This window comes from Perognathus longimembris, chromosome 16 (assembly GCF_023159225.1).
Source record: "Perognathus longimembris pacificus isolate PPM17 chromosome 16, ASM2315922v1, whole genome shotgun sequence".
NCBI lineage: Eukaryota > Metazoa > Chordata > Mammalia > Rodentia > Heteromyidae > Perognathus > Perognathus longimembris.
Genome location: NC_063176.1, coordinates 25698687 through 25720684, shown reverse-complemented (window position 1 = coordinate 25720684; position 21998 = coordinate 25698687). Strand labels below are relative to the sequence as shown.

The window sequence follows — 21998 nt, the reverse complement described above, 5'->3', positions numbered from 1 at the left end:
GTTGACCATGGGAACAAAATTAGCTCTGGATGATAACTGGCCCTTTTCCAAAAAGTCAGAAGAATAATTTTGGAGTAAAAGCTAAATTTTAGTGTTAGTACAGAGGCCTTAGAATGCATGAGGTAAGGTTGGAGACATGGTTTAAAAAAAAGGAGCATATGATAAGAGTGTATATACTCGTATTAGATCTAGAGAAGGGAAAGGGAATATCAAAATTGAGAGACAAAGGATAAAAAGACAAACTAATCCAAAAGCAATACTTAAAAAACCATTATGTGTAAACCAACTGAACAACTCATGTGGGGAGAAGAAGGGGTAGGGGAAGGGGGGAAACGAGGGAGGGGGTAACAAATTGTTCAAGAAATGTACCCACTGCCTTACGTATGAAACTGTAACCCCTCTGTACATCACTTTGACAATAAATAATTATTTGACAATAAATAATAAATACATTTTAAAAAGAAACAGGAAAAAAGAGTGTATTTTAAATAGCAGTATGGCATTGGGCAGTTCTAAGCCAATCTTCTTTTGATAGTGAATTTTAGTTGTGCAAAAGCCTAGCTTGTATGCCATTTTAGGCCTTGGCTTAGTTCATCTGTAGGTCCTTGGCATTTTCATATTCACACCCACATTTTAGATGTGGATAAGCATCCTGAAGTATGTCATCGAAATATTATACCCTTCCCATGATCACATCATGGATTACTGAGTAAGTTCTGGGCATCAGAGTGCTCATTCAAATACCTCCTGCTTTTTGTTCAAGTGTGCCAACACCTCATGGCAGATGGAAGGGTGAGAGAACAGTCTTCAATTTTAATGCCCCAGAATTTACATTCTTCTGGAGCTAATTTCATATACTGTCTGCATTTGAAAGCAAGAAGAAAGTTACTCAAAGTTACATAGCAAGTCAAAAGGGAAACTAATCAAATCCCTAGTCTTTATACTGTTGTCATTATAATGAAAAAATATTTTTAAAGGTTTGATTATAGTTTGCTTATAATAAATTGGACATCTTGATCAGGCTGACAGGTATTACTTGAAGGATCCTTATTAGTCTCCTCTTAATATAAGATGAATAATATAGTTCAAAAAAGAAGTATATGGGGTAGAAATAAAAGATTGCCATAGAAACGGTAATAACCTCTCTGTACATCACTTTGACAATAAATAAGGAAAAAAAAAGATTGCCATATATTTGCTTCATTGACCGGCCAGTATTTTGAAATTTATGTAGCAATAAGAAATAAATGTTATATATATTTTTCTTGGTGGAGGTGGTAGTTCTGTGAAATTCAAGGGGTTTTGCACTTATGAGGGTAGTGCTTTATTATTTGAGCCTCCAGCTCTGCTTTTTGCTAGTTATTTTGGAGATGAGATCTAGTGAACTTTTCTGCCTAAGCTGGCCTTGACTGTAATTCTGTAGATCTCAGCCTCCTGAGTAGCTAGGGTTACAGGTATGAATCACCTGTGCCCAGTTTGTTCTTTATGCTTTTATTTTTATTTTTTACTTTCATTTTTTGCCAGTCCTGGGGCTTGAACTCAGGACCTGAGCACTATCCCTAAGCTTCTTTTCCTCAAGGCTAGCACTCTACCACTTGAGCCACAGCAACACTTCGGCTTTTTCTGTTTATGTAGTACTGATGAATCAGCTTTTTCTGTTTATGTAGTACTTCGTGCATGCTAGGCAAAAACGCTACTACTAAGCACATTCCCAGCCTGATCTTTACACTTTTAAAATGAGATGTGTTCACCTACAAAAGATTAAAAAGATGTAACTAGGTAGTCTTTCACGGAAAAGAAAGATAACAAAGAATGTTTAAGAGATTATTTACTATTTATCAAAGATAATACTTCTCAAAATTTTAGGGAATTGTTAAGACAAAAAAAAGTCTTGACTTTCTGGGGGCTGGGGAAGATAAATATATTTAGTAAAGGAATGGAAGATAACGGTTATTTACTAAAGCTCATTTGCATAGACATGTCTCTATGCTAGTCTCCAGTGATAATGATTAGTCTCCACTTCCTGGTTCAGAGAAGATCTTCACACATTCTTACTGCTATTGATTGGCTTTTTAAAACCATAGATTAAGTTTCACGGCAAATTAAAATCCAATCAGTAGAAAATCCGTGTAGGTTCAGAAAAAAAGTATAATACTGTAACAAAAAATTTTAAATTCATTACAACGAAGACATCTTCTGTTTCTAATTGCCTTTAACTCAAAACAGTTTGTATCACACATGGCTTGTTATGGGGTGACATACTCTGGTCCTTAGATTGTTTCCACACTTCCACCAACAATGCATACAAAAATCTCATTTTCTTGTATTATCTCTCTAGTCTCAGTTGTCAAGTTAATTTTATAAAATGGTATTTTGTGTATTTTTATTCTTTTTATTACTAGTGAAATGGAGCATTGCTTAGGAGTCAGTTGATTATTTAATAAAAATGATTAAAATATTCACAATAATAATAATGCAATTAGCTTTTCCTTATGTAATTTCCTTTATATTCTAGATTCCCGTTCATCCTGTACCTGATCCCTTAATTCACGAAGTTCTAAACTTAGCTTTTAAGCACTTTAAACATAAGGAAGGGTAAGTAAAATGCCAACTAAGGATTGTTGTTTTCCTCCACAGTCCAGGTTTAGACAATTTAAATGAAATGTACTGATAATTTCATAAAAATAATTCTTACCATTGTAGATTGGATTTTTAAGAACCAGAAGATTAACTTTTATGTCAAATTAAAATTAACCAGGGCTGGGGATATGGCCTAGTGGCAAGAGTGCTTGCCTCGTATACATGAGGCCCTAGGTTCAATTCCCCAGTACCACATATACAGAAAATGGCCAGAAGTGGCGCTGTGGCTCAAGTGGCAGAGTGCCAGCCTTGAGCAAGAAGAAGCCAGGGACAGTGCTCAGGCCCTGAGTCCAAGCCCCAGGACTGGCCAAAAAAAAAAAAAAAAAAAAATTAACCAGAGGAAAATTCATGTATTTTCAGGAAAAAAAAATACTCTAGTAAGGAATTTAAGGTTCATTTACAAAAGAGTATTAAAGAAGAAAAATTTATTGAATTGTGTTTGTTTTGTTGTTTCAGATATTCAGGAACCAACACTGGGAATGTGCATATAATTGCAGATTTATATGCAGAGGTGATAGGGGTTCTTGCCCAATCAAAGTAAGTCTTAAACCTCACCAATTTTTATTTGCTGTTATTTGATGAGAGTAGACACTCACAGTCTTAGATTTGCCACAGTTGTCACTGTGTAATCACAAAGTCTGCTCTTTTATTGCTTGCCTTTCTCTCCTTAGAGGATGCTCCAAATGCTTGCTCTCCATTCCTCCTGTGCGCAGCTTGCTTCCATTTATTTGAGGTTTCTCATAAATGTCTGAATTAAGCAAGTCAGAAATTTTCACAAATAGTCAACACAGAAATTTCTTTATTTCTTACTATTTAACAGCTCTGTGATAAGTGTTTTTACTCCCATTTAGAGCTCTGTATAAGAGCTGATAACTACCTTCCTTCCTTTTCTGTTGTGTCCTTTTATTTCTGAGGTTGCGACACAATGTCTTCTAATTATTTTGTCTTAAATACTAAATGGTTTGAAATAGGTAGGAGAGAGACCAAGGAAAAATAAATGAAGCCAAGATTCCTTCACTGAAATATTGGTTAAGAGTTGCCCTCTTTGAGTTATTGATCCATGATCCTAAGTAAAATATTGTTTGCAGCTTGTGGTTGCTCTAAAAATTTTGAAATTTTTTTGGATTTCCTGTTGTTGCTACTTGGAAGTATGTAAGAAAAAAAAGAGTTAGTTCATATTTACTTGAGTTCTTTTGGAAGGTTTTTTGTTTGTTTGTTTGTTTGTTTGTTTTTGCCAAGAGCACCCCCCTTTCTCCCAACAACCTTTCTAAATTCTAAGAAGGCAAGCACTATTATTGTGTTTAGTATCCCACACCCCCCATGGGGGGGGGCAGAGCAGTATTGGAGTTTAAACTCAAGGCCTGTGCTTACTAGGATATATCACTGAGCCATACCTGGAGCCCAATAGTTAGAATCTTAACATTAAGTAATACCTTATATTTATATATATATATATATATATATATATATATCCCTTTAATATACAAAGGATAACCCATGCTACAGAACTTAAATGAAGTTTGAGATTTAAAAGATTAAGATATAAAGCCTGGTGTGGATGTGAGAACAGCCTAGGTAAAAGATAGTAAAATTTTTATTTTACAGCTGGGCATGGTGATACATGTGTAAAATCCCAGCCACAGAGAAGTCAGAGACTGGGGAGATGGTGGTCAAAGACTGGCAATGACAAAAAGTGCAAGGCAGTATCTAAAATAAATGACTGAAGCAGAAACTACTGGGATTGTGCCTCAAGTGTTAGAAGCCTAGAGTTCCAACTCTCTAAGCATGTGGACATAAAATTGTAGACACGAGGGATATTTTTTAAATTAAAAATGAATTATGATCTCAAACATAGCCCAGAAATTCTAAATGATAGTACATGAACAAGTTAAATCGAGGAGAACACCACATCATGGTTAACTCTCATTGGTCAGGATATAAATCTAAATACCTAATCAACTGGTGAAGGAGCATAAACCTTGCTAGTCCAGCTATACCAGAGCTATACTGCAATTGAGATGTTTTCACTAGAATGCACTGTGAGCATGGGGAAACATCATAGGTGGGTCCAAACTTGATCAGATTCATAGTTGGTCCACCTGGGGTTAGATTCTTAGCATCTAAAGGGGTGGATATTCCATCCTGATTTTGACTCTGAATACCCTAGTACCCTGGGTTAGACTCCTAATACCCAGTGGGCTGGTAGCAAAGTCGGGGAGATGGGTAGAGATGGTTGGGATATGAGTCTTTTCTAAAAGTTTTCTGTGGCTGTAGTGACGAATCATTTTGTGGAAACTTGGAAAATCCCTTGGGTTTAAATAAGTATTTCCACAAAAATTTTGATCTCTTTAAAAAGATTTCATAGAGAGTAATATAAATGATACTATATTCCCCAATATTTTAATGAAAATAATTGAGTTGTCCTTCCTAACACATGTCTGGATTTGGTTCATGTTTGTTTTCTTTTCCCTTCACTAGTCAATGACCATTGGAAATCACCTGCCATTTGAGGTCATTTTAACTGTCAGGAACTGGTTTCATCAAGGAATAGTAACACTAAGATGTTACTACTAAATAGCATATAGAGGTAGATAACTATTGATTAATCAACTATTACCTTTTTTTTCATATGTACAACAAAGAATACTAGTTTTAGTAATTGTGATTTGAATCTGGGATCATACTCAAAATCTTTTTTGTAGGTGACTTACACTGGGAGATGAGTGTGCTCTCTCTTCAGCTTGTCTTTGGTTAATGAGATATTAGTTTTAAGTAATAATTGGCACTCTGTAACTGTCTGATTTCTCTCTTTGAAAAATTTTTGGTCCTCAACCTGGAATCTGTGTCATTACAAACTTTTAGAAAAGAGACTTTAAAGCTGGAGACTAATTACTAATATCAAGATATTAGATGAACATGTCATTTGATCTTACTTTGTAATGAATATTAATAAATGACAATTGTACTGGTTGATAGCATCACAAGAATATAGAATTCCTAAGTTTAAAATAAACCAAGGAAAATTTTTATATAACAATTATATTTCCCTGTGTGTGCTTTTTCTGGTCATTTTAATAAGGACAGAGAAAGAAGGTATTACCCAGGCAACAGACTTTTTGATTTCATCTTTAAAGATCATGTGGGAAATTGGTGTTTTTAATGCACATTACATTCTGTCTCCCTTGTATATTAAAGGTTTCAGGCTGTAAGGAAGAAGTTTGTGACAGAATTGAAAGAACTACGACAGAAGGAACAAAGTCCACATGTGGTCCAAAGTGTAATCAGCTTAATAATGGGAATGAAATTTTTCCGGGTGAAAATGTATCCTGTAGAAGATTTTGAAGCATCATTTCAGTTTATGCAGGTGATACACTTTCTAAGGGCTAGAAATTAGAATTAGCCTAACAAGGGAGTTTGTATTTTTTAATGACTATTCATACTAGCCAAAAGATAGATAAATTAATCGCATCATGATTTTCTGATTTTAGTTTTTGTTTTTTGCCAGTCCTGGAGCTTGAGCTCAGGGCCTGAGCACTGTCCCTGGCTTCTTTTTGCTCGACTAGCACTCTGCCACTTGCACCACAGCGCCACTTCTGGCTGTTTTCTATATATGTGGTGCTGAGGAATTGAACCCAGGGCTTCATGTATACGAGGCTAGCACTCTTGCCACTAGGCCATATTGCCAGCTGATTTTAGTTTTTAAGTTCTCACAAACTGAGAATTTTTTGACTTGCGTATCCTTTGACCTTAGCTTCTTGGTAAAATAAAAGAATATTCATAAAATTATTGTAATAGTACACAATCTGTTCATTTATTAATCTAAGCATACTGTTTTTCCTTTAAGGAATGTGCTCAGTATTTCTTAGAAGTTAAAGATAAAGATATAAAACATGCACTTGCTGGTTTGTTTGTGGAGATCCTTATCCCTGTAGCTGCTGTAAGTATATTTTATTTGTATACCATTCCTGTGTCAGGACTTTATGCTTCCGTTTCTTCCCCTAAAGCACTTGCTAGGCACTATGCCAATGGCAGCACGAGTTCATCTCTGCTTTCCTGTTCTTCAGGGGTCACTCATTTTGTTGGCTGATGGACAGTGTTTTCTGCCTTACCATTTTATTTATTTTATTTGTTTTCTTGATTCAGATGGTAGAATAAATAGAACCTTCTTTACCTTGGCTAGAAGTGGAAGTTAATTTTATTCTTCTATCTAGAATTTATTCTGCTGAAATTAAAAAAAAATGCTGCTTCTTTTCCTACTGAGAAGGTGAACCACTTTGGCTTTTATTTTGAAAGTCAAGTGTGCTGCCTTGTGACTGTCTGTTCATAGGAGTTAATTTGTAGTATTCATGCTGTGAACAGGTAGGAAGTGAATTTCTTAACTTTTCCCGCAGTACTCTAAAAGAAAAGTTGACCACTTAAAATATCAATGACAGAGTGGTTGGTACTCAGATTTTTTAAAACCTGTATTGAGTATTTTCTTGAGTAAACATTGACATTTAAAAAAACAAAACAGTGACAAAAGTCAAGAATTAGTGGTTTGCATGCTTTGAAGAATGGTTCTCCTTATCTTCCTACCCAAGTTTTCAACTGGGTAAAATAGTGTATTTTATTTTTTAAAGGAATGCAAGATATCAGAAAGCTTTGTCATTTATCTATTGTCATTTAGCACGTCCTTCCCTTTCCTTTCTTAGAAATGCTTCCATCTCAAATTGTGGAAACTAGTAATTTCATGGGAAAATTAGAAACTTTGGGACAGATATCTGATCTTAGGTTTTAGCTTTCCAGGTAATTCATCTAAAGAAGCAGGTGTTCCATTCTCACTGTGTCGCCCAGTTCTTTGATACCATGTTTGCTTTTGTGTCACCCTTTATTACTTTGGTAGGGCTGCTATGATTACTACCACCAAATGGGTAGCTTAACAACAAAATGTCTATTGTTTCATAGTAACAGAGACTAGAAGCAAGATCCACAGGTTGATTCCTTTGAGGGATGTGAGGAAGGGTTTTTTTTTCTTGCCAACTTCTTTGCTATATACCAAAATTTTTCTATATTCCTTGTTTTCTGGTAGCAGCACCAGGGGTCTAGATTCATTATCACTTGGTCTTTTCCTTTCAGCCTGTGTCTGAATCTTTTGTCCTGCCCTCCCCTTTTTTTTTAATGCTAGATGGCACTTGAATCACACCTAGCCCAACTTTTTGCTGATTATTTTGGAAATAGAATCTCAATAGCCTTTTCTGCACAGACTGGCTTCAAACTGTGATTCTCTAGACCAAAGCCTCCTAAGTAGCTAAAATTGTTGGCAAGCATCACTAGTACCCAGCTCAAAATTTTCCTTTTTCAAAAGAACATCAGTCATGCTGGATTAGAGGCCCTCTAATCCTAACTAATGCCATCTGTAATGACCTTTTTCCAGTTTAGTTCACTTGATTTTTGTGAGAACATAATTCAGCCCACGACCCCAAGCCTTTACATAGGCAGTCTTCTGTCGGGAACACTTTGCCTCTCTAACAACCTCTTTCCTAGACTGACCTCTCTTCCTTCATGATTTATATCGAATCCTTTTTATGTGGTGGGGCCTTGTCTGTGCACAGCAAATACTGCAAGAGAGATGACATGACAGCAAAGGCATTCAGCTTTTGGGGCTCTTACTTCTAGTGTGGAGACCAGGAAATCAACATAGGATGTAAGATACATAGGATATCAGAGTATGGCAAAGACTTGTTCCTAAGAATATCTTAGGAAGAATGGTTCCAACAGAAGGAAGAAGTGAGGGCATCTTGAGGCTGTTCTGGAGAGGGAAAACAAGCCATGTGGCTGATGCTAGCATTCAGAGGTCCAGCCGTGGCAGGTACAACCAGGTGTTTTACATAGGAGGCTGACACAGCAGCAGGTGCAATAAGCTTTGCTGACTTTGGCTTAGATGTCATATCCTGATGGAGTTTGTCCAAAGCACCCCCCTCCCTTCTAGAGGCTCTCTGACCCTAGATAGCTTGGTATCACCGCACCTGTTAGACGGTGCTTTCTGCCTGTTTGCTTGTCTTTTTCACTTGTTCTTCTGTTGGAAAGATAGACTTTATCTTATTGATTTAACACTTGGTACATAAGACTTAACTCTAATCTCAGTAAATTATTACCTAACTTTAGTACTTATAGAATGTTCTTGTTAGCCCTTGTAGAGTTTAATATGTGTGACCATTCTCTTTTTTTGTTTGTTTGCATTACCTCGTTCCTAGGCTGTTAAAAATGAAGTGAATGTTCCTTGTTTGAAGAACTTCGTAGAGATGCTTTATCAGACTACGTTTGAATTGAGCTCCAGGAAGAAGCATTCATTGGTATTGAGAAATATTTCAAATTTTTACATGCATAATTTGATACTTTAGTACTTGGTTTATGAATTCAGTAGACATTTAAAAGAATTGCAAAGTCTGTAATGGTAAAAGTCCCTAGAGTGTGATTCAAGGGCAAATTTAATGTCTTCCGCTGTATTTTAGATTTCTGTTAATTTTTTTTTTTGGCCAGTCGTGGGCCTTGGACTCAGGGCCTGAGCACTGTCCCTGGCTTCTTCCCGCTCAAGGCTAGCACTCTGCCACTTGAGCCACAGCGCCGCTTCTGGCCGTTTTCTGTATATGTGGTGCTGGGGAATCGAACCTAGGGCCTCGTGTATCCGAGGCAGGCACTCTTGCCACTAGGCTATATTCCCAGCCCGATTTCTGTTAATTTTATTGGCTCTACATTTAATAGGTTATTGTACACTTTCTTGTAGGTACTTTGTTTCTTTTTTTTTTTTTTTTTTTGGCCAGTCCTGGGCCTTGGACTCAGGGCCTGAGCACCATCCCTGGCTTCTTCCCACTCAAGGCTAGCACTCTGTCACTTGAGCCACAGCGCCCCTTCTGGCCGTTTTCCATATATGTGGTGCTGGGGAATCAAACCGAGAGCTTCATGTGTAGGAGGCAAGCACTCTTGCCACTAGGCCATATTCCCAGCCCTGGTACTTTGTTTCTTGACAGGCACATTAAACTTTATAATATGGGAGAACTTGAATATAGTCTTTTATTAATCATGAATTCCTTCATTTTAATAAATTTTATAACAAAGTGTCACAATTTTTAGAAAATATTTTGTAACCATGTATCATCTATTTACAAGTTGAAAGACTTTTGTTTGTTTGTTTTTTGGGGGTTTGTACTTGCTAGGCAGGTTATCTGTCTATTTCATTAATACTTCCAGCCCTTTTAGGTGTGTGTATGTGAGTGCATGCATGTGCGCGCGTGTGTGTGTGTGTGTGTGTGTGTACACAGGTACATATATGAGTATGTGTGCAGATGAAAGCCAATACTGGGACTTGAGCTTCACCAGGCTTCTTCTTCTCACTGGGCTTTTCACTCATATCTGGCACTTTACCACCCAAACCATACCTCTACTTTGAACTTTTTTCTGGCTAAATACAGATAAGAGTTTCTGAGACTTCTCTGCCCAGGTTGGCTTTGAGCCAAGATTCTCAGATCTCAGCTTCTTGAGTAACTGGGATTGCAGTGTGAGCCAGCCATGCTTGGCTTGGTTTTAGGTATTTTTCAGAGTCTTACATTTAGGCCCAGGCTGGCGTAGACTGCAGTCCTCCTATTTGTGCTTTCCATATAGTTGAGATGACAGGCATGTACCACCACACCCAGCTTTATTGGTTGAGATGTTGATATCCACTTCATGTGTTGCAAAATAAAACCCCTGAAGTCCCATGCATGGCCAGTATAAGCTGGAATTTGACCTTGCATGGCCAGTATAAGCTGGAATTTGAATGCCAGCCTTCTTCAGATCCTATGGTCTGTGTTAATGACCATTGTATTGGCTGAGGGACAGCGTGTGCCGGGGAGAACATAGTCTAATTTGGATGATAGTTCAAGGAATTCTTCTTAGAGAAAACATAAAACATACCCTTTACCATTCTTGTTAGGTGGTTCTGTGGAGGTATATTTATTCAAAATGGGAAAACTGCCTGAAAAGATTTAGTTTTTCATTTTCCTGTTTTAAGAGACAAAAATGAGACAAGTTCAGTGCTTTTTCATGGAGAATGTTAATTCTCTCTTTTCCCTGTCTCCTCTACAGGCTTTGTATCCACTAATTACCTGCCTTTTATGTGTCAGTCAGAAGCAGTTTTTTTTAAATAACTGGCATATTTTCCTACAGAACTGTTTGTCACATTTAAAGGTAAGATATAATTACATTTCTGACTTATAAATATCAACAGATATATTCATTTGTATGTATACATCGAACAATATAGAATAAACTTTCATTTCTGTTGCTATACTTGAATACTATTTGTTTCCTTATTTCCTTTTTTTATGTACTTTGTTTCATCTATAGGGAATCACATATGGAAGTGAATAAATGTTGAATGAAAAGCTCACAAAACTCTCCATAAACTTGTGTTTTTTCTTGAGAAAATTCAGTAATGTTGGCATAAGCCTATGTAATCCATATATAGCTTTAATAATATGTCACTAACTTCACGTGTAGTATAATGCTGTGTAATCATATTACATATGATGTTAGCCCAGCTAGACAGATGTGAAGTCTCCAGAGACAACAGAACTTGTGTAAACAGATACTTGTCACTAACACTATTTGGCACTGTCATGTTCATTCTTGTATTGACAACAAAACTGTGTGACAGATTGTCTTCTTCCCAGCATGCTCTGCTAGCAGGGTCCACTTTTCTTCTCTGAATAGGAGCACATTTAATGTCTGACAAAGAAAGTGGGAGTAGTTTTGTCTGCTTGTCACGCAAATACTCCTTTGAATATCTGAATGTTAAAGGAGTCTATTTAAATATTTGCTTATATGCTATAAAAACATTTCAAATTTCCAGACTTGACATTGTCTTTCCTTATTCTTCAAAGGTAGATTTGAGACTGAATATCTCATTTTGACCATGAAATGGAGACCCTGATAGTTTAATTGACTAACTCGGCCACTCTCCTCATTGTGGCACTATGAGCTTTATGAGAATGTTCCACTGGATGTAATCCTGTGTATATTTTTCATGGTATTATGCATTATTTTTCAATTTTTTATTTCAAAGATATATGGGATATATGTTTTTGAAAACCTTTTTCTATTTCCTCCTATATATAAAATATTAATACTATTCATATTTGGATAAGGGTTGATATATTTTCTTTGCTTTATTTATGAAAATTTCTAGGACTCAATCAAACTAATTAATCTCTTTTTGGCTTAAAACCAGGAAAGAAATGTGATTAATTGCATTACACTTGTTTTTGTCCTTATTTTGAAAATTTGTACAGAAGTACTAAAAGGGAATGGATCACTTTCTGAGTAGTACAGTTTTCATACTTTGAATAAAATATTTTAAATACATACCTCTAAGTGTTTTTGGAAGATTGCTTTGTTTCATGATAATCCATACTTTTCTGTTGCTTGTTGGAATTTTTTTTATTTTATGTTCCCACCTAACATACTTGCAATCCTTTCGCAGTACCTTAACTTTTTTTTGTCTTAAGGCTTTCATTTAAAATGCACTGTTTTGTTTTTTTCCTTACCTCCTTTTTAATATTTCTGGCATATTGTCCATTTTCATGAATGGCTACATCAATCTGCCAGATGAAAGGAGATAAGAGCCACTTAGCATGAATATTTGGAATAGTTGTCTTGGCCATTAACCCTTAACTTACATTAAGGCTCTATTCAGCAGAAATTCTATGACTTGGCTCCTGTTTCTTAAGTTTTAGATAATGTGGCTACCTTGCTTAGTTGAGGTAAGGAGTTATGAGCATTGAAGGAAGAAATTGTGCTAGCCACCTCTTATACTAGTTATTATTTATTTCTTTTCTGTATTGGAATAGTCGACCCAAGATCAGGATCTTACTTAATCAATTACAGTATTCCAGTAAATGTCTTGATTTGAAAAAGAAAAAAACATGTAAAATAGATTTTCATTTGTTAGACCCACTCTTCCTTCAGACTGACTCCTACTAAAATTTACTGGATGCTAGACTCTTTCTCCTATTTAATTTTCATTGTGATTAAGGCTGAACGAAGACAAGTAACTCATGTTTAGGGAGCCAGTACATTATAGAGGTAGCTGTGCCTCCAGATTCATCCAGCTTTATAACTCCTGTTCTTTCTGCCCACTCTGTTATCTTTTATACATGATAAGGAATGTTGCTATATTGAATATTTTAAGAAAATAGGTTGGCTGTCATTCTGGGATATTAAAGAGGCATTGTTATTTAGAGTCATTAAAGTAAATTCGATGGGTTTTGTAGACACTTTATGATAGTATACAGTTTGTTACAAAAATCATAAGTTTTTAGTTTGGCAGCCAGGAAAAATGGCCCATAAATAACATGTGTCTCTTTATTTCTACTGAAGAGTTAGATTTTTAATTTTTCTTTGAAGCAGAATTTGGTATTTTCTCATTTCCATACCTTGATATCAATTGAGGTATATGTGAAAAGTTCTTTTAGCATTTCTGAAGAATTATTGAGAGAGACAAGAATAAGAGTAGATGTCTTATAAAAGTAATTTGGACATTATGTTCCTATAGTCTGTTTTTTTTAAAAAAACAAGTTATTTGAACTCACATGCAGTACTGTAGGAATAAAAATTAGGCAGTTAACATTTAGGTTTTCTTGTGTATCTGTTAGGATATGGGAATTTTTTTTTCTTAGTGCTTCTGGCCACTGTTTTGGAAAGAGAAAATTTCTTCTAAATAGAGGCCTTGGTGAGGAGCTGTCTTGTTTTGTGCTTATTTTCACCTAACATGCATGTGCTGCATCTCATGTTTATGTTTGCTGTCTCACATTGCTTTATTTAGATGCCATCTAACAACAGTATCAGAAAACAAATAGAAACACTTCAGGTGAGTTGTGTTGATGCTACAAAGTAAAATATTGCTTTAATTCTTTTATATGTGGCATTTTCCCCTTTTGCCATTGCTGTATTGCATGTCTAAAGTATTTATCCATGCCTGCTTCAGCTATTGTCAAAGAAGAGTCGCTCACAGCAGGGACATTCTTCCAAAGGCTTACTTTTAAATAGACCCCTAAGAGATGTCCTTAAAAGACAGAAAAAAATAGCAAATACTCATTCTTTATCAAAATTTGCAGTCTTAAAATATTGTGTTTAAGTGATATATAGCTGTTAGAAATGAAAAATATTAAAAACAAAACATTTGCCAAGACAATTAAGGAGACAATAACTTTGAATTGTTTGTGTGTGTGTGCTGGTCCTGGGGCTTGAAGTTTGTTCAAGGCTAGCACTCTGCCACTTGAGTTAAAGCTCTGTGTCTGGATTTTTGGTGGTTAATTATAGATAAGAGTCTCACAGATTTTTCTTCCCTGAGCTGGCTTTGAACCACCAGCCTCAGATCTCAGCTGAGTAAGCAAGGATTACAAGCATGAGCCACAGGCGTCTGATGATTTTGAATATAATTTTGATGAGTACACTTTTTAAAAATTTTTGTCCTGTGGGTTTGTTTTTTTAACTATTTTTATTTTGGTTTTGTTTGAGACTAGGTCTTACTTATGTAGCCCATGCTGGCCTTGAACTTGTGATCCTCAGTTTCCATGCCTGTTATCAAGTGATGGGATTGTAGGTGTGCACCACTATAACTAATTTTAATTATTTTGTATGTAATTAAAGGAAATGAAAACAATAAAATTGTTTCTCTAAATGAATCACCTTAAAATGGGTGCTTTTTCTCCTGTCATTAAGTTAATATTGTGGTAGAAGTGATTTATCAATAACCTATGTGTCATTTTGGCAGTTCTTTGAAACATTAATAGAAACTTAACATTTTACTATTTTATTTTGAGAGTATCAGGAATTGCATTATTTCTGGTTACTTTTTAGTCATGTATACTTACCACTTAGTAAATATTTACTTGATATGTGAACTCTTTTTACATAAATACAAAAGGAGAAAGTGGGGAGCTTGAGTTGTTGACATAGAAAGTATTTGATTTTAAAGGATTGCTAGTATTTTTTATAAGTTTACTCTTACTTTCTTTTTGTTTTTAAACAGAATAAAGATCCTAAAATGTCTCGAGTTGCACTGGAATCTTTGTATAGATTGTTGTGGGTTTATGTTATTAGAATAAAATGTGAAAGCAACACTGTAACTCAAAGGTGAGTGTCTTTGTTTTAAATTTCTTTTCAAACAAAACCTGGAGGTATGGCTGTTGCTCAGTGGGTAAAACACCAAAATAGGTGGAGGCCCTGGGTTTAGTCCCTAGCCTCAAAATAAAGTAGCTCATAAAATCTTATTAGGAATCACACTAATGGAATTACAGTTACATATCTTGAGAAGGAATATAAATTTGCCCTGACATGATTGATAATTCTTTGCTAATGTGCTGTTGAGGTTGTCATTTCATTGTGACTAAATCTTTTCATTCTATAGTCGTCTAATGAGCATCGTGTCAGCACTTTTCCCAAAAGGCTCTCGAAGTGTGGTGCCTCGTGACACACCTCTTAATATATTTGTGAAGATTATTCAGTTCATTGCTCAGGTGAGTGTTCCCCATCACCACTTAATAAAGCCTTCAGAGGCTTAATCATTGGGAATTTAAATTTTTTCTTACAGATCTATACATATGTGTAAAACTTTAGTTAATATTGAATTGTTAAAAAAGTAATATTCTTTTAAAAACTAAAACAAATACAGGGTGGTAATGATTTTTCTATAACAAAATAAGTTTATAATCAGTCTACATACTTGGAAAGGAGACAAATAGGTAGAGGCACTTTTAACTGAGGAAGAGTGAAGATTGTGTCTAATAATGCTGTTAACCCATTTACTAATTATCTCCACATCTCTTGAATTATTTCTTTCTTTTTCTTTTTTTGGCCAGTCCTGGGCCTTGGACTCAGGGCCTGAGCACTGTCCCTGGCTTCTTCCCGCTCAAGGCTAGCACTCTGCCACTTGAGCCACAGCGCCACTTCTGGCCATTTTCTGTATATGTGGTGCTGGGGAATCGAACCTAGGGCCTCGTGTATCCGAGGCAGGCACTCTTGCCACTAGGCTATATCCCCAGCCCCTCTTGAATGATTTCTGAGAACATTGTTTTCATAATCTACATGAATCCAGGTGCCTTAGGTACAGATAGTAGATATTCCTGTTGAACCCTCAGCCCAAACCCAAAGCTGTTAAACCAGGAAGTTGTCTAGTATGCTATGCTGCAGCATCATGCTGCTTCTGCCATGGTCCTTGCCAGTAAGACAGATCCCTTCCTCCCTGACCAGTGATGCCTCCTGCTTCTGCTCCTCCTCCTTCTCTCCTCCCCCTTTCTTCCTCTTCTTCCTTCTCTTCACCACCACTGACTGCCCCATTTCCCGAGTCACATGAGTATACCACTTGGCAGGGCTGATATCACATGCTAAATCCTATTGTCACAAAGGACCTTGAGAACTGCAGTTGTAGCATTCTAGCCTCTTTGATGAAGGAAGGTCCATTAGAATGGGATTACATGGGTTTTAAGTAAGCAAGTTTTAGTCACTTTCTCTTTTGGGACATAAGTCCTATTGCAATGTATTGTCTCCTCACTTTACAGGGATAAAAAACAAAACAACTGATTCTAGGACATTCATTATGCTTACTTTGAACTGAAGTGATGATTCAGATTATCCATAATGAATTTTTTTAACTGGGAAAAAATAGGAAATGTTTAAATAGTTTTGTTTATTTCAGCACTGAAAAAATACACCTTAGATTAGTTAATGCATGAAAAAGATTAATAAAAGCAAATTGATTTAGGCTTAGAAAATTGTGCATTTGGGTTGCATCGCGTGCCAATTTTTCTTTCTAGAATTTGTACACTCTCCCTTAGATTACTCACTTCATTCCATACTCTGCTAGATCTGTGTTACTCATCTCAGATGTTCCTTTTCTTAGCTAACTTTTCCTTGGAGATCTCTTTCCTTGAGTCCTATTCTTCATGGCACCCACCATTTTCTACACCTGTGCCTACCTGATGTCATTCTTGGAAAATTGCCTTGCTTAGGTTGTAAATATGATTTTGTTGAATGAGTGTTGAAAACTAATAGCTTAGATATTAAATAAATAATTTTATATTAAACAGTATATTTTAGTCATATTTTTTTATTTAATTTTCATATCTTTTTCTTTCCTGCTAGCTAGACTTGTGGATATTTTAAGGACAGAAACTTGCATTGTTGCTATTATATGTATAATTCTTAAATGTACTTCCTATAAACTAGCAAATACTTACTAATGTTTTCCCCTCTAGGAACGTTTGGATTTTGCAATGAAAGAAATAATATTTGATCTTCTAAGTGTTGGAAAATCTACTAAAACTTTCACCATTAATCCAGAGGTAAATGTGTGTATACTGTGTATACATACATATATACATGCATACATACATATACTATCCTTTGAGCCTAGTTTCTGTAGTCAGAGTTTTTATTATGTTTAAATGTGAGTCCTAACTACAGATGTGGTAGAGAACAAGTTATTTAGCATTGTAGGTACTGGCTGAATTCTGTTGACAGTGGTGTTAAACATGGTAGGAAGTGACAGAGGGAGCAAATTTTCCAGGTCATTCAGCTCAGCTGGCATTCACAAGTTATGCCATGACTTCAGGTTTCTTCTGCTTGGAATAATTCATATTTGTGGTACACATTAATAAATAGCATTCCTTCAGTATTTTCCGGTATTCTCCTATAGAGAATACCAAAAATCCTTTCACTCAGGTGAAGCTTATGGTGAAAAAAAAGATACTTAATGCTATACTTCACTCTTGAGACATTATATTTTCAGATTGTTTGAAATACTTTATAATAACCTATTGGAAACTAATGATAAATGAGATTATAAAAAGGCCAAGTTTAGATGTTGCCTTTGTTCTTGTTTTATATTACTGTGCTGGGAATCTTAAAATATATTTATTTGTGACTAACAGATATGTTGGGAAGTTATTGACGCTTTCCATATGCAAGCTTTTTAAGATAAACTAGTAATACTTTTCCATATATATATATATCATATATATATATATATATATATATTTTTTTTTTTTTTTTTTTGCCAGTCATGGGGCTTGAACTTAGGGCCTGAGCACTGTCCCTGGCTTCTTCTTCCTCAAGGCTAGCACTCTGCCACTTGAGCCATAGCACCACTTCAGACTTTTTCTATATATGTAGTGCTGAGGAGTTGAACCCAGGGCTTCATGTATGCGAGGCAAGCACTCTACCACTAGGCCATACTCCCAACCTTGCTTTTCCATATTTTTTAAAAACTCTTTTTAAAATTTGATTTTATTGTCAAAATGATATACAGAGGGGTTACAGTTACATACATAGGTAATGAGTACATTTTTTGTCATACTTGCTACCCCCCCTCTCATTTTTCTCCCACCTTCCCTTCCAATTTTCCAGGTTTTTAAAGTGAGTAGACACAAGTGCTTTTATAGGTATTATACTTAACATAGTTTCCAACAAAAAAAATTTTTTTAGGTTTCCAGATTTAAAAATATTCTCGCACTTAAATTTATGAAAGTCATTTTTTTTCCTACTGAAATTTTTGTACTAGAAGTGGTATTATTTTACACTTGTGAAGGCCAGTTGTGTTAAAACTATTCGTTAACCCATGTAATTGAATACATACAAATCTCAGTGCACTGAAAAAATGTGTAAGTGAGTCTATACCAGCCAAGGCCAGGACATCTTAAGTATCTTCTGTGACTGTGTAACATAGGACCCTATGATAGGTACACTATGGGAAGGCATCATTACTCTCACTTCAGAGTAAGACTTAAATTATAAGGCCCAAAGTCCTTATCTTATCTAGATCCAAAAAGTAGAGTTCTGTTCTCTTCTTGTGTTCCATTGTGTTACCTTGCCTACCCACTGGGCTGTGCATGTCCCATTTAAAGACCATCGTTACAGGTTATAGATGATAGTTTGTGCTTGGATGGTAGTGATAAAGATGGAAGAAATAGACAAGCAGTCAAGTTTGGGGAGAAGATCGTACTTTTGATTTGACCATGTCTAACCTGAGGCGTCTTTTTGACAACGAAGTAGAGATGTTAGATTAGTCTGAGTGTCTGAGAGGGTGAAGAGAGGTATAAAACTGGTTGGTACTGGAATGGTATAAACAACACCATGTAAACCATTTACTTACTGGGAGAGAACATGTACAAAGACGGGGAGGCAGTCAAGGAAGGACCTGGAAAACAAGTAGAGAGGACCTGGCCAGCAGTAACACAGAAGTACCAAGGGAAAGGAGTGTTTCAAGAAAGAAGGGATATTTGATGTCCAGGCCTCTGTTCAAATGGGATGCAATGTGAAGAATGGAATTTACTTCACACCAATATTATGGAAGGGTTTCTTCGATTACAATGGTTGGACATAGTTAAAAGACATACTATATACTCAGTTCATTTGAAAGGAGAATGTTTAGGATGCCAAGAAGAGAAAAGATCATTAATGGTATATTTTCAAAAAATGCAGTAATAGGTGGATTTCCATCACCATCACCCCCTGAACAAGAGCAAAAGGAAGGAAGAAGAGGAACAGTTCTAAGTGTGACCTAGTTAAAAATGTTAGACAGAAAGGTTTACCTTCTGCCCTTCTTCCCCTCCACTTCCCCAGCATTATTTTATGAGCTATTTTAAATGTAAGGAAAGATAATACCCTACACTGATTTCTTCCTTTTGGAACTGTTTTCTCTGAAGAGGATGAACATAGGCCTCAGAGTCTTCCTTGTCATAGCAGACAGTTTGCAGCAGAAAGATGGTGAGCCACCCATGCCAACAACAGGAGTTATTCTTCCCTCAGGAAATACTCTGCGGGTAAAGAAAATTTTTCTCAATAAAACCTTGACGGATGAAGAGGCAAAAGTAATAGGTTAGTGTTACCTGAAATAAATTGCTTAGTACTATTGTTCAATATTCTCTTATGAAATTTGAATGAATCTAAAATGTATATATTTGCCAAATATGTTCATCTCAGTATGTAGATTCATACCATGTAAACGTATTTTGATAATATATGTAATTGTCACATCAATAGTCTTCTTGTTAAATCTATTTTCTTACAGTATACTATGGGAAATTTGTAATTTCTTCAAATTAATTTAAGTTCTCTGCATAATAATACAATTTCACCACTTGATATTCTGAAGCTGATCATCACAGAAAGGCATATGTAACTTGAAGCTCCTTCTTTTTAAGTATTTAATTTCTGACATTTTTATAATTAATTGTGAGGTTATTTTTCTTCCATAGGAATGTCAGTTTACTATCCTCAAGTAAGAAAAGCACTAGATAGCATTCTCCGACATTTGGACAAAGAAGTTGGGAGACCGATGTGTATGACCAGTGTGCAGATGTCTAATAAGGAGCCTGAAGATATGATTACGTATGTAGTAAATTATTTACCTCCATTGCTATTTCAGCTTTCCTAAGAGTACAGATAGTTGGTTCTTGCTTACCCATTTTCTTTCTTTTTTTTTTTTTTTTTGGCCAGTCCTGGGCCTTGGACTCAGGGCCTGAGCACTGTCCCTGGCTTCTTCCCGCTCAAGGCTAGCACTCTGCCACTTGAGCCACAGCGCCGCTTCTGGCCGTTTTCTGTATATGTGGTGCTGGGGAATCGAACCTAGGGCCTCGTGTATCCGAGGCAGGCACTCTTGCCACTAGGCTATATCCCCAGCCCCTTACCCATTTTCTTGTATTGTTCTCATACTGCTATCTGCTGTACTTTTAAATATAGTGCATCCTTCCACGAGGCTGTTTTGTTCTTCAACATGATTATAAAACTAGTGTAGATAACAAAATTCACCTTGGGTCCAGTCTAGTTCATTTGACTGATAAGACCTTGCACTACTCCATGAATGATGGATAAGTCCTCATTACCCCAGACATGGGTGGGCAAGAACAGTTGTTGCTTTTTTTTTTTTTTTTTCCAGTCCTGGGGCTTGAACTCAGGGCCTGAGCACGGTCCCTGGCTTCTATTTGCTAAAGACCAGCACTCTATCACTTGAGCCGCAGCACCACTTCTGGCTTTTTTCTGTATATGTGGTACTGAGGAAGCGAACCCAGGGCTTCATGTATGCAAGGCAAGCACTCTACCACTAGGCCATATTCCCAGCAAGAACAGCCTTTTCAGTTAAATAAATGATCTTATTTCCAAAGTTGTGCTAATCAAGGAACAGAAATCCTGTAAATATGGACCAGATATTTTTGTGTCCTGTTGCCAGACAGTACAGAGGGGTATAATTTTTTTGTCTGTTTTTTTCTGTTTTGAAGAAACAGTACTTCATTCTACCTTATCCATAATCTTGAAATTATCTCCTAGCATCTTTTCTCTTTATTGTGAGAAACTTCCTTCTCACGAAGATGCATTTCATGGCAATAACTTCTTCTACATTGAACAGTCTAGCTACATATTGTAGAAAATTGCTAATGTTTGAATTATATCTTCGAATACTATTGATTTGATCTCTCAATTTATCTAATATATTGTTACTATAAACTAGTGTGTTATAATGACTCTTAAGATGTCTCTAATGTGAAGTTTGTTTGTTTTTATATTACTTTCTGTGGGACATCTTCCTTTCATAATGACACTTTCCTCATTAATGCTTGCTTTTGTTCAGTTCTTCTGACTGTTTTGTAGCATCTCAAATGACAGCCCTGTCAATACTCCTTCACCAGCTCTTTCTCTATAACTCCGTTAACACTCAGTTGAATTTCACTTCTGTGCATTTTAATTGAAGGTCTTTAAGATAGAAAGTGTTTCTTCAGTGATCTAGAGAGACACATGATGAATGAAGGTTTTCATTACTTGTATCTCCTAGGCATAGCCTGCCTGAAGGCCACACACACAGAGGTCAGAGAATTTGTGAAGAGAGAGAAATTAATCCAAGGCTAGTGTCTTTATTGGGTCCAGAATGTTACTCAAACAAGTTTCCTGCAGGGAGTTTTAATTGGTGTGTTCGAAGAAAGGAGTGACAAGTTGCAGGAGGTCATGCTGAGTTGATAGGCCCTGTGGTGAGGTATCTGCTTGGTGTATGTGGGCCAGGCAAGTGGGCTATATCTCGATACACCCTAGGGAAGTGGCAGGTACGTAGATGGATCCCACTGAGGAACTGGTAGGTGACGACTGGTAGAAACTGTCAAGAGTGACATGAAAAAGTTAGTATGTATTTAATGGACACTGAGACAATAAAATTGTAAGCATTCACTACCATGTTACCACTTTTCTGCTCTTTCCTGAACTACCATCTTTGTGGGTCAGGCTTCTCTTTTGATTCGCAATTGGCAATAAGCAGGAACCTCAGTGGCCCACTTTTCTGTCTGTGTGAACTGGACAGC

The 21998-nt window shown here is 36.3% G+C and overlaps 1 protein-coding gene across 8 annotated transcripts in view; it reads left to right on the top strand.

Annotated features, from left to right (window-relative positions):
* Fryl (FRY like transcription coactivator) overlaps positions 1–21998 on the top strand; it is a 166340-nt gene that overhangs the window by 58202 nt on the left and 86140 nt on the right. For 5 of the 8 annotated variants that reach the window (XR_007213545.1, XM_048364229.1, XM_048364233.1 and 2 more), the window contains exons 6-17: positions 2516–2595; positions 3097–3177; positions 5836–6004; positions 6485–6577; positions 8874–8972; positions 10741–10842; positions 13478–13522; positions 14687–14790; positions 15065–15173; positions 16911–16997; positions 19359–19530; positions 19911–20043. Coding sequence is in view for 7 of the 8 variants with exons in the window: in XM_048364229.1 (XP_048220186.1) it covers positions 2516–2595; positions 3097–3177; positions 5836–6004; positions 6485–6577; positions 8874–8972; positions 10741–10842; positions 13478–13522; positions 14687–14790; positions 15065–15173; positions 16911–16997; positions 19359–19530; positions 19911–20043 (1274 nt within the window). In the remaining variant the exon portion in view is untranslated. The remainder of the gene's footprint in view (positions 1–2515; positions 2596–3096; positions 3178–5835; positions 6005–6484; positions 6578–8873; positions 8973–10740; positions 10843–13477; positions 13523–14686; positions 14791–15064; positions 15174–16910; positions 16998–19358; positions 19531–19910; positions 20044–21998) is intronic. The other 3 variants (XM_048364235.1, XM_048364232.1, XM_048364231.1) reach the window with 1 other exon arrangement.